At 41.3% G+C, this 13,241-nt stretch overlaps 1 protein-coding gene across 2 annotated transcripts in view; it reads right to left on the bottom strand.

Annotated features, from left to right (window-relative positions):
- LOC118940177 (mitotic spindle assembly checkpoint protein MAD1-like) overlaps positions 1-13,241 on the bottom strand; it is a 102,570-nt gene that overhangs the window by 71,139 nt on the left and 18,190 nt on the right. For both annotated transcript variants that reach the window (XM_036948491.1, XM_036948492.1), the window contains one exon: positions 1,008-1,094. In XM_036948491.1, the coding sequence (XP_036804386.1) occupies positions 1,008-1,094 (87 nt within the window). The remainder of the gene's footprint in view (positions 1-1,007; positions 1,095-13,241) is intronic.

The following is a 13,241-nucleotide window of genomic DNA, read 5'->3' as shown; positions in this document are numbered from 1 at the left end:
GGGGAGAGAAAGAAGGAGAGCTGGGGAGGGGAAGGAGGGGGAGAGAAAGAAGGAGAGCTGGGGAGGGGGAGAGGTGGACACGATAGAGAGAAGGAGAGCTGAAGGAGGAGGAGACACTAACTAAACAGAGCATCTGATACCTATAATACTATAGCACGCTAACTAAACAGAGCATCTGATACCTATAATACTATAGCACGCTAACTAAACAGAGCATCTGATACCTATAGTACTATAGCACGCTAACTAAACAGAGCATCTGATACCTATAGGACTATAGTACTATAGCACGCTAACTAAACAGAGCATTTGATACCTATAGTTCTATAGCACGCTAACTAAACAGAGCATCTGATACCTATAGTTCTATAGCACGCTAACTAAACAGAGCATCTGATACCTATAGTACTATAGCACGCTAACTAAACAGAGCACCTGATACCTATAGTTCTATAGCACGCTAACTAAACAGAGCATCTGATACCTATAGTTCTATAGCACGCTAACTAAACAGAGCATCTGATACCTATAGTTCTATAGCACGCTAACTAAACAGAGCATCTGATACCTATAATACTATAGCACGCTAACTAAACAGAGCATCTGATACCTATAGTTCTATAGCACGCTAACTAAACAGAGCATCTGATACCTATAGTTCTACAGCACGCTAACTAAACAGAGCATCTGATACCTATAGTTCTATAGCACGCTAACTAAACAGAGCATCTGATACCTATAGTTCTATAGCACGCTAACTAAACAGAGCATCTGATACCTATAGTACTATAGCACGCTAACTAAACAGAGCATCTGATACCTATAGCATGCTAACTAAACAGAGCATCTGATACCTATAGCATGCTAACTAAACAGAGCACACTAACTACACTGAACCGTGTCTCATGAGCTAGTGAGCGTTTGTCCTTTGCCAAGATAATCAATCCATTCACCTGACAGGTGTGGTATATGAAGAAGCTGATGAAGCATCATGATGTGTGTGTTACCTGCTGGTGAGAGTGTAGTTGTGTTGTTTGACAGCGATCTCTCGTTGTTGGATCTGAATCACCTCTCTGGACAGATCCTCTGGTGTCCTGCAGGGGACACAACACACAGTTAACACACTGGACAGAGGAGAGAGGAGGAGAGAGGAGGAGAGAGGGAAGAGAGAGCAGGGGAGGAGGAGAGAGGGAAGAGAGAGCAGGGGAGGAGGAGGAGAGAGGGAAGAGAGAGCAGGGGAGGAGGAGGAGAGAGGGAAGAGAGAGCAGGGGAGGAGGAGGAGAGAGGGAAGAGAGAGCAGGGGAGGAGGAGGAGAGAGGGAAGAGAGAGCAGGGGAGGAGGAGAGAGGGAAGAGAGAGCAGGGGAGGAGAGGGAAGAGAGGAGGAGAGAAGGAAGAGAGGAGGAAGGAGGGAAGAGAGATGAGGACTAATTAGTGTGAGGGAACAGACAGATAGGTAGGTTCTAAAGAGATCACACAGCTTGTCAAAGTGCTCCAGTCTCCAGTCCTAAAGCTTAACTGATGGAGCTCGACTACAGCAGCTCAATTAACCAACCCCGTCGGTCTCCCAAGTAGCACCCTATTCCCTATATAGAACACTACTATAGACCAGAGCCCTATTCCCTATATAGTGCACTACTATAGACCAGAGCCCTATTCCCTATATAGAACCCTACTATAGACCAGAGCCCTATTCCCTATATAGAACACTACTATAGACCAGAGCCCTATTCCCTATATAGTGCACTACTATAGACCAGAGCCCTATTCCCTATATAGAACCCTACTATAGACCAGAGCCCTATTCCCTATATAGTGCACTACTATAGACCAGAGCCCTATTCCCTATATAGTGCACTACTATAGACCAGAGCCCTATTCCCTATATAGAACACTACTATAGACCAGAGCCCTATTCCCTATATAGTGCACTACTATAGACCAGAGCCCTATTCCCTATATAGAACACTACTATAGACCAGAGCCCTATTCCCTATATAGTGCACTACTATAGACCAGAGCCCTATTCCCTATATAGAACCCTACTATAGACCAGAGCCCTATTCCCTATATAGAACACTACTATAGACCAGAGCCCTATTCCCTATATAGTGCACTACTATAGACCAGAGCCCTATTCACTATATAGTACACTACTTTAGACCAGAGCCCTATTCCCTATATAGTGCACTACTTCTGACCAGAGCCCTATTCCCTATATAGTGCACTACTATAGACCAGGGCCCAATTCCCTATATAGTGCACTACTATACAGGGCCCATAGGGAATCGGGTGCCATTTGGGATAATTGCTGAATCTAAACTCTCCGGAAGATTCTATTCTTTCAAGTCTATTCTTTCAAAAGACTAACTATTAAAATTATTTCCACCAGCTTCCCTTCTCCTCAAATTACACAGTCTGGAGCAGTGGTTACTACCCTGTTAAACACTGTGACAGTTTATTACTGGTTACTACCCTGTTAAACACAGTGACAGTTTATTACTGGTTACTACCCTGTTAAACACCGTGACAGTTTATTACTGGTTACTACCCTGTTAAACACCGTGACAGTTTATTACTGGTTACTACCCTGTTAAACACCGTGACAGTTTATTACTGGTTACTACCCTGTTAAACACCGTGACAGTTTATTACTGGTTACTACCCTGTTAAACACCGTGACAGTTTATTACTGGTTACTACCCTGTTAAACACCGTGACAGTTTATTACTGGTTACTACCCTGTTAAACACTGTGACAGTTTATTACTGGTTACTACCCTGTTAAACACCGTGACAGTTTATTACTGGTTACTACCCTGTTAAACACCGTGACAGTTTATTACTGGTTACTACCCTGTTAAACACCGTGACAGTTTATTACTGGTTACTACCCTGTTAAACACTGACAGTTTATTACTGGTTACTACCCTGTTAAACACCGTGACAGTTTATTACTGGTTACTACCCTGTTAAACACCGTGACAGTTTATTACTGGTTACTACCCTGTTAAACACCGTGACAGTTTATTACTGGTTACTACCCTGTTAAACACCGTGACAGTTTATTACTGGTTACTACCCTGTTAAACACCGTGACAGTTTATTACTGGTTACTACCCTGTTAAACACTGTGACAGTTTATTACTGGTTACTACCCTGTTAAACACAGTGACAGTTTATTACTGGTTACTACCCTGTTAAACACTGTGACAGTTTATTACTGGTTACTACCCTGTTAAACACCGTGACAGTTTATTACTGGTTACTACCCTGTTAAACACCGTGACAGTTTATTACTGGTTACTACCCTGTTAAACACCGTGACAGTTTATTACTGGTTACTACCCTGTTAAACACTGACAGTTTATTACTGGTTACTACCCTGTTAAACACCGTGACAGTTTATTACTGGTTACTACCCTGTTAAACACCGTGACAGTTTATTACTGGTTACTACCCTGTTAAACACCGTGACAGTTTATTACTGGTTACTACCCTGTTAAACACCGTGACAGTTTATTACTGGTTACTACCCTGTTAAACACCGTGACAGTTTATTACTGGTTACTACCCTGTTAAACACCGTGACAGTTTATTACTGGTTACCACCCTGTTAAACACCGTGACAGTTTATTACCGGTTACTACCCTGTTAAACACCGTGACAGTTTATTACTGGTTACTACCCTGTTAAACACTGTGACAGTTTATTACTGGTTACTACCCTGTTAAACACTGTGACAGTTTATTACTGGTTACTACCCTGTTAAACACCGTGACAGTTTATTACTGGTTACTACCCTGTTAAACACCGTGACAGTTTATTACTGGTTACTACCCTGTTAAACACCGTGACAGTTTATTACTGGTTACTACCCTGTTAAACACTGTGACAGTTTATTACTGGTTACTACCCTGTTAAACACCGTGACAGTTTATTACTGGTTACTACCCTGTTAAACACCGTGACAGTTTATTACTGGTTACTACCCTGTTAAACACCGTGACAGTTTATTACTGGTTACTACCCTGTTAAACACCGTGACAGTTTATTACTGGTTACTACCCTGTTAAACACCGTGACAGTTTATTACTGGTTACTACCCTGTTAAACACCGTGACAGTTTATTACTGGTTACTACCCTGTTAAACACTGACAGTTTATTACTGGTTACTACCCTGTTAAACACTGTGACAGTTTATTACTGGTTACTACCCTGTTAAACACCGTGACAGTTTATTACTGGTTACTACCCTGTTAAACACCGTGACAGTTTATTACTGGTTACTACCCTGTTAAACACTGTGACAGTTTATTACTGGTTACTACCCTGTTAAACACTGTGACAGTTTATTACTGGTTACTACCCTGTTAAACACCGTGACAGTTTATTACTGGTTACTACCCTGTTAAACACTGTGACAGTTTATTACTGGTTACTACCCTGTTAAACACTGTGACAGTTTATTACTGGTTACTACCCTGTTAAACACCGTGACAGTTTATTACTGGTTACTACCCTGTTAAACACTGTGACAGTTTATTACTGGTTACTACCCTGTTAAACACTGTGACAGTTTATTACTGGTTACTACCCTATTAAACACAGTGACAGTTTAACTGAACAGACATATATAAACTCAACATGTAAAGTGTTGCTCCCCTGTTTCATGTGCTGAACTAAACCATTACAGGAAATGTTCCATACGCACAAAACAAACAAAGCTGATTTCTCTCAAAGTGTATAATAACCCATCCACCTGACAGGTGTGGCATATCAAGAAGCTGATTAAACAGCAGGATCATTACACAGGTGCACCTTGTGCTGGGGGACAATAATAAAAACGGCCACTAAAATGTGCAGTCGTGTCAAACACAACGCCACAGGCGTGTCAAGTTGAGGGAGCGTGCAATTCGCACGTTGACTACAGGAATGTCAACTAGAGCGGTTGCCAGAGAATTGAATGTTCATTTCTCTACCATAAACCACCTCCAATGTAATTTTAGAGAATTTTTTTACATCCAACCAGCCTCATAACCGCAGACCATACGTATGACGCTGTGTGGGCGAGCGGTTTGCTGATGTCAACGCTGTGAACAGAGGGCCCAATGCTGGCGGGTTGGGGTTATGGTATAGGCAGGCAGGCATAAGCTACGGACAATGAACACAATGGCAATTTGAAGGCACGAAAATACCCTCTCGAGATCCTGATGCCTATTGTGAGGCATCTTTTGACCAACGGGTGCATATCTGGTCTAATGAATTGTAACTCAACTGTAACTCAATAAAATCAATGAAATGATGCATGTTTATATTTTTGTTCAGTACATTTACTAGTAATGACCTCCATCTCATCTGACCCCAACTGCAAAAAATAAAAATAAAATGTGACAAACCTTAAAATAGGGTTTATTAACCTAATTCATGATGGTTAAATGTGTGTGTACCCCTTTAAGAGCATCCCGCAAATCTGGGCTAGAAAAAAACCCGAATATCTCTCATATAAAAAGTCTGGACACAAAACCATGCACCGTCTGTTTCTATGCCAGAGGCTGTGGTACAGCTACACCCAGAGACATACAGTATATTAACCTGTGTGTGGTACAGCTACACCCAGAGACATACAGTATATTAACCTGTGTGTGGTACAGCTACACCCTATAGACATACAGTATATTAACCTGTGTGATACAGCTACACCCAGAGACATACAGTATATTAACCTGTGTGTGGTACAGCTACACCCTATAGACATACAGTATATTAACCTGTGTGTGGTACAGCTACACCCAGAGACATACAGTATATTAACCTGTGTGTGGTACAGCTACACCCAGAGACATACAGTATATTAACCTGTGTGTGATACAGCTACACCCTATAGACATACAGTATATTAACCTGTGTGTGATACAGCTACACCCAGAGACATACAGTATATTAACCTGTGTGGTACAGCTACACCCAGAGACATACAGTATATTAACCTGTGTGGTACAGCTACACCCAGAGACATACAGTATATTAACCTGTGTGTGATACAGCTACACCCAGAGACATACAGTATATTAACCTGTGTGTGGTACAGCTACACCCTATAGACATACAGTATATTAACCTGTGTGTGGTACAGCTACACCCTATAGACATACAGTATATTAACCTGTGTGTGGTAAAGCTACACCCAGAGACATACAGTATATTAACCTGTGTGTGGTACAGCTACACCCAGAGACATACAGTATATTAACCTGTGTGTGATACAGCTACACCCTATAGACATACAGTATATTAACCTGTGTGTGGTACAGCTACACCCAGAGACATACAGTATATTAACCTGTGTGGTACAGCTACACCCTATAGACATACAGTATATTAACCTGTGTGTGATACAGCTACACCCAGAGACATACAGTATATTAACCTGTGTGTGGTACAGCTACACCCAGAGACATACAGTATATTAACCTGTGTGATACAGCTACACCCAGAGACATACAGTATATTAACCTGTGTGTGATACAGCTACACCCAGAGACATACAGTATATTAACCTGTGTGGTACAGCTACACCCAGAGACATACAGTATATTAACCTGTGTGTGGTACAGCTACACCCTATAGACATACAGTATATTAACCTGTGTGATACAGCTACACCCAGAGACATACAGTATATTAACCTGTGTGTGGTACAGCTACACCCAGAGACATACAGTATATTAACCTGTGTGTGATACAGCTACACCCAGAGACATACAGTATATTAACCTGTGTGTGATACAGCTACACCCAGAGACATACAGTATATTAACCTGTGTGTGGTACAGCTACACCCTATAGACATACAGTATATTAACCTGTGTGATACAGCTACACCCTATAGACATACAGTATATTAACCTGTGTGTGATACAGCTACACCCAGAGACATACAGTATATTAACCTGTGTGTGGTACAGCTACACCCAGAGACATACAGTATATTAACCTGTGTGTGATACAGCTACACCCAGAGACATACAGTATATTAACCTGTGTGTGATACAGCTACACCCAGAGACATACAGTATATTAACCTGTGTGTGATACAGCTACACCCAGAGACATACAGTATATTAACCTGTGTGTGATACAGCTACACCCTATAGACATACAGTATATTAACCTGTGTGTGATACAGCTACACCCTATAGACATACAGTATATTAACCTGTGTGTGATACAGCTACACCCAGAGACATACAGTATATTAACCTGTGTGGTACAGCTACACCCAGAGACATACAGTATATTAACCTGTGTGGTACAGCTACACCCAGAGACATACAGTATATTAACCTGTGTGTGATACAGCTACACCCAGAGACATACAGTATATTAACCTGTGTGTGGTACAGCTACACCCTATAGACATACAGTATATTAACCTGTGTGTGGTACAGCTACACCCTATAGACATACAGTATATTAACCTGTGTGTGGTAAAGCTACACCCAGAGACATACAGTATATTAACCTGTGTGTGGTACAGCTACACCCAGAGACATACAGTATATTAACCTGTGTGTGATACAGCTACACCCTATAGACATACAGTATATTAACCTGTGTGTGGTACAGCTACACCCAGAGACATACAGTATATTAACCTGTGTGGTACAGCTACACCCTATAGACATACAGTATATTAACCTGTGTGTGATACAGCTACACCCAGAGACATACAGTATATTAACCTGTGTGTGGTACAGCTACACCCAGAGACATACAGTATATTAACCTGTGTGATACAGCTACACCCAGAGACATACAGTATATTAACCTGTGTGTGATACAGCTACACCCAGAGACATACAGTATATTAACCTGTGTGGTACAGCTACACCCAGAGACATACAGTATATTAACCTGTGTGTGGTACAGCTACACCCTATAGACATACAGTATATTAACCTGTGTGATACAGCTACACCCAGAGACATACAGTATATTAACCTGTGTGTGGTACAGCTACACCCAGAGACATACAGTATATTAACCTGTGTGTGATACAGCTACACCCAGAGACATACAGTATATTAACCTGTGTGTGATACAGCTACACCCAGAGACATACAGTATATTAACCTGTGTGTGGTACAGCTACACCCTATAGACATACAGTATATTAACCTGTGTGATACAGCTACACCCTATAGACATACAGTATATTAACCTGTGTGTGATACAGCTACACCCAGAGACATACAGTATATTAACCTGTGTGTGGTACAGCTACACCCAGAGACATACAGTATATTAACCTGTGTGTGATACAGCTACACCCAGAGACATACAGTATATTAACCTGTGTGTGATACAGCTACACCCAGAGACATACAGTATATTAACCTGTGTGTGATACAGCTACACCCAGAGACATACAGTATATTAACCTGTGTGTGATACAGCTACACCCTATAGACATACAGTATATTAACCTGTGTGTGATACAGCTACACCCAGAGACATACAGTATATTAACCTGTGTGTGATACAGCTACACCCTATAGACATACAGTATATTAACCTGTGTGTGATACAGCTACACCCAGAGACATACAGTATATTAACCTGTGTGGTACAGCTACACCCTATAGACATACAGTATATTAACCTGTGTGTGGTACAGCTACACCCAGAGACATACAGTATATTAACCTGTGTGGTACAGCTACACCCTATAGACATACAGTATATTAACCTGTGTGTGGTACAGCTACACCCAGAGACATACAGTATATTAACCTGTGTGGTACAGCTACACCCAGAGACATACAGTATATTAACCTGTGTGTGATACAGCTACACCCTATAGACATACAGTATATTAACCTGTGTGTGGTACAGCTACACCCAGAGACATACAGTATATTAACCTGTGTGGTACAGCTACACCCAGAGACATACAGTATATTAACCTGTGTGTGATACAGCTACACCCAGAGACATACAGTATATTAACCTGTGTGTGATACAGCTACACCCAGAGACATACAGTATATTAACCTGTGTGTGGTACAGCTACACCCAGAGACATACAGTATATTAACCTGTGTGATACAGCTACACCCAGAGACATACAGTATATTAACCTGTGTGTGATACAGCTACACCCAGAGACATACAGTATATTAACCTGTGTGTGGTACAGCTACACCCAGAGACATACAGTATATTAACCTGTGTGTGATACAGCTACACCCAGAGACATACAGTATATTAACCTGTGTGTGGTACAGCTACACCCAGAGACATACAGTATATTAACCTGTGTGGTACAGCTACACCCAGAGACATACAGTATATTAACCTGTGTGTGGTACAGCTACACCCTATAGACATACAGTATATTAACCTGTGTGGTACAGCTACACCCAGAGACATACAGTATATTAACCTGTGTGTGGTACAGCTACACCCAGAGACATACAGTATATTAACCTGTGTGTGGTACAGCTACACCCAGAGACATACAGTATATTAACCTGTGTGTGGTACAGCTACACCCTATAGACATACAGTATATTAACCTGTGTGTGGTACAGCTACACCCAGAGACATACAGTATATTAACCTGTGTGTGGTACAGCTACACCCAGAGACATACAGTATATTAACCTGTGTGTGATACAGCTACACCCTATAGACATACAGTATATTAACCTGTGTGTGGTACAGCTACACCCAGAGACATACAGTATATTAACCTGTGTGTGATACAGCTACACCCAGAGACATACAGTATATTAACCTGTGTGTGGTACAGCTACACCCAGAGACATACAGTATATTAACCTGTGTGTGATACAGCTACACCCAGAGACATACAGTATATTAACCTGTGTGTGGTACAGCTACACCCAGAGACATACAGTATATTAACCTGTGTGTGATACAGCTACACCCTATAGACATACAGTATATTAACCTGTGTGTGATACAGCTACACCCTATAGACATACAGTATATTAACCTGTGTGTGGTACAGCTACACCCAGAGACATACAGTATATTAACCTGTGTGTGGTACAGCTACACCCAGAGACATACAGTATATTAACCTGTGTGTGATACAGCTACACCCAGAGACATACAGTATATTAACCTGTGTGATACAGCTACACCCTATAGACATACAGTATATTAACCTGTGTGTGATACAGCTACACCCTATAGACATACAGTATATTAACCTGTGTGTGATACAGCTACACCCTATAGACATACAGTATATTAACCTGTGTGTGGTACAGCTACACCCAGAGACATACAGTATATTAACCTGTGTGGTACAGCTACACCCTATAGACATACAGTATATTAACCTGTGTGTGGTACAGCTACACCCAGAGACATACAGTATATTAACCTGTGTGGTACAGCTACACCCAGAGACATACAGTATATTAACCTGTGTGTGATACAGCTACACCCAGAGACATACAGTATATTAACCTGTGTGTGATACAGCTACACCCAGAGACATACAGTATATTAACCTGTGTGTGGTACAGCTACACCCTATAGACATACAGTATATTAACCTGTGTGTGATACAGCTACACCCAGAGACATACAGTATATTAACCTGTGTGGTATAGCTACACCCTATAGACATATAGTATATTAACCTGTGTGTGATACAGCTACACCCAGAGACATACAGTATATTAACCTGTGTGTGATACAGCTACACCCAGAGACATACAGTATATTAACCTGTGTGTGGTACAGCTACACCCAGAGACATACAGTATATTAACCTGTGTGTGGTACAGCTACACCCAGAGACATACAGTATATTAACCTGTGTGTGGTACAGCTACACCCTATAGACATACAGTATATTAACCTGTGTGATACAGCTACACCCAGAGACATACAGTATATTAACCTGTGTGTGGTACAGCTACACCCTATAGACATACAGTATATTAACCTGTGTGTGGTACAGCTACACCCAGAGACATACAGTATATTAACCTGTGTGTGATACAGCTACACCCTATAGACATACAGTATATTAACCTGTGTGTGGTACAGCTACACCCAGAGACATACAGTATATTAACCTGTGTGTGATACAGCTACACCCAGAGACATACAGTATATTAACCTGTGTGTGGTACAGCTACACCCAGAGACATACAGTATATTAACCTGTGTGTGGTACAGCTACACCCAGAGACATACAGTATATTAACCTGTGTGTGGTACAGCTACACCCAGAGACATACAGTATATTAACCTGTGTGGTACAGCTACACCCTATAGACATACAGTATATTAACCTGTGTGTGATACAGCTACACCCAGAGACATACAGTATATTAACCTGTGTGTGGTACAGCTACACCCAGAGACATACAGTATATTAACCTGTGTGTGGTACAGCTACACCCAGAGACATACAGTATATTAACCTGTGTGTGATACAGCTACACCCAGAGACATACAGTATATTAACCTGTGTGTGATACAGCTACACCCAGAGACATACAGTATATTAACCTGTGTGTGATACAGCTACACCCTATAGACATACAGTATATTAACCTGTGTGTGGTACAGCTACACCCAGAGACATACAGTATATTAACCTGTGTGATACAGCTACACCCAGAGACATACAGTATATTAACCTGTGTGTGATACAGCTACACCCAGAGACATACAGTATATTAACCTGTGTGTGGTACAGCTACACCCTATAGACATACAGTATATTAACCTGTGTGTGATACAGCTACACCCAGAGACATACAGTATATTAACCTGTGTGTGATACAGCTACACCCTATAGACATACAGTATATTAACCTGTGTGGTACAGCTACGCCCTATAGACATACAGTATATTAACCTGTGTGTGGTACAGCTACACCCAGAGACATACAGTATATTAACCTGTGTGATACAGCTACACCCAGAGACATACAGTATATTAACCTGTGTGTGATACAGCTACACCCTATAGACATACAGTATATTAACCTGTGTGGTACAGCTACACCCTATAGACATACAGTATATTAACCTGTGTGTGATACAGCTACACCCAGAGACATACAGTATATTAACCTGTGTGTGGTACAGCTACACCCAGAGACATACAGTATATTAACCTGTGTGTGATACAGCTACACCCAGAGACATACAGTATATTAACCTGTGTGTGATACAGCTACACCCAGAGACATACAGTATATTAACCTGTGTGTGGTACAGCTACACCCAGAGACATACAGTATATTAACCTGTGTGGTACAGCTACACCCTATAGACATACAGTATATTAACCTGTGTGTGATACAGCTACACCCAGAGACATACAGTATATTAACCTGTGTGGTACAGCTACACCCTATAGACATACAGTATATTAACCTGTGTGTGATACAGCTACACCCAGAGACATACAGTATATTAACCTGTGTGTGGTACAGCTACACCCAGAGACATACAGTATATTAACCTGTGTGGTACAGCTACACCCTATAGACATACAGTATATTAACCTGTGTGTGATACAGCTACACCCTATAGACATACAGTATATTAACCTGTGTGTGGTACAGCTACACCCAGAGACATACAGTATATTAACCTGTGTGTGATACAGCTACACCCTATAGACATACAGTATATTAACCTGTGTGTGGTACAGCTACACCCAGAGACATACAGTATATTAACCTGTGTGTGATACAGCTACACCCAGAGACATACAGTATATTAACCTGTGTGATACAGCTACACCCAGAGACATACAGTATATTAACCTGTGTGTGATACAGCTACACCCTATAGACATACAGTATATTAACCTGTGTGTGGTACAGCTACACCCTATAGACATACAGTATATTAACCTGTGTGTGGTACAGCTACACCCAGAGACATACAGTATATTAACCTGTGTGTGATACAGCTACACCCTATAGACATACAGTATATTAACCTGTGTGTGGTACAGCTACACCCAGAGACATACAGTATATTAACCTGTGTGTGATACAGCTACACCCTATAGACATACAGTATATTAACCTGTGTGTGGTACAGCTACACCCAGAGACATACAGTATATTAACCTGTGTGTGATACAGCTACACCCTATAGACATACAGTATATTAACCTGTGTGTGGTACAGCTACACCCAGAGACATACAGTATATTAACCTGTGTGTG

This window comes from Oncorhynchus mykiss, chromosome 17 (genome assembly GCF_013265735.2).
Source record: "Oncorhynchus mykiss isolate Arlee chromosome 17, USDA_OmykA_1.1, whole genome shotgun sequence".
Classification (NCBI taxonomy): Eukaryota; Metazoa; Chordata; class Actinopteri; order Salmoniformes; family Salmonidae; genus Oncorhynchus; species Oncorhynchus mykiss.
Note: the sequence above shows the minus strand (reverse complement) of the source record. Positions and strands in the feature narration are given on the sequence as shown.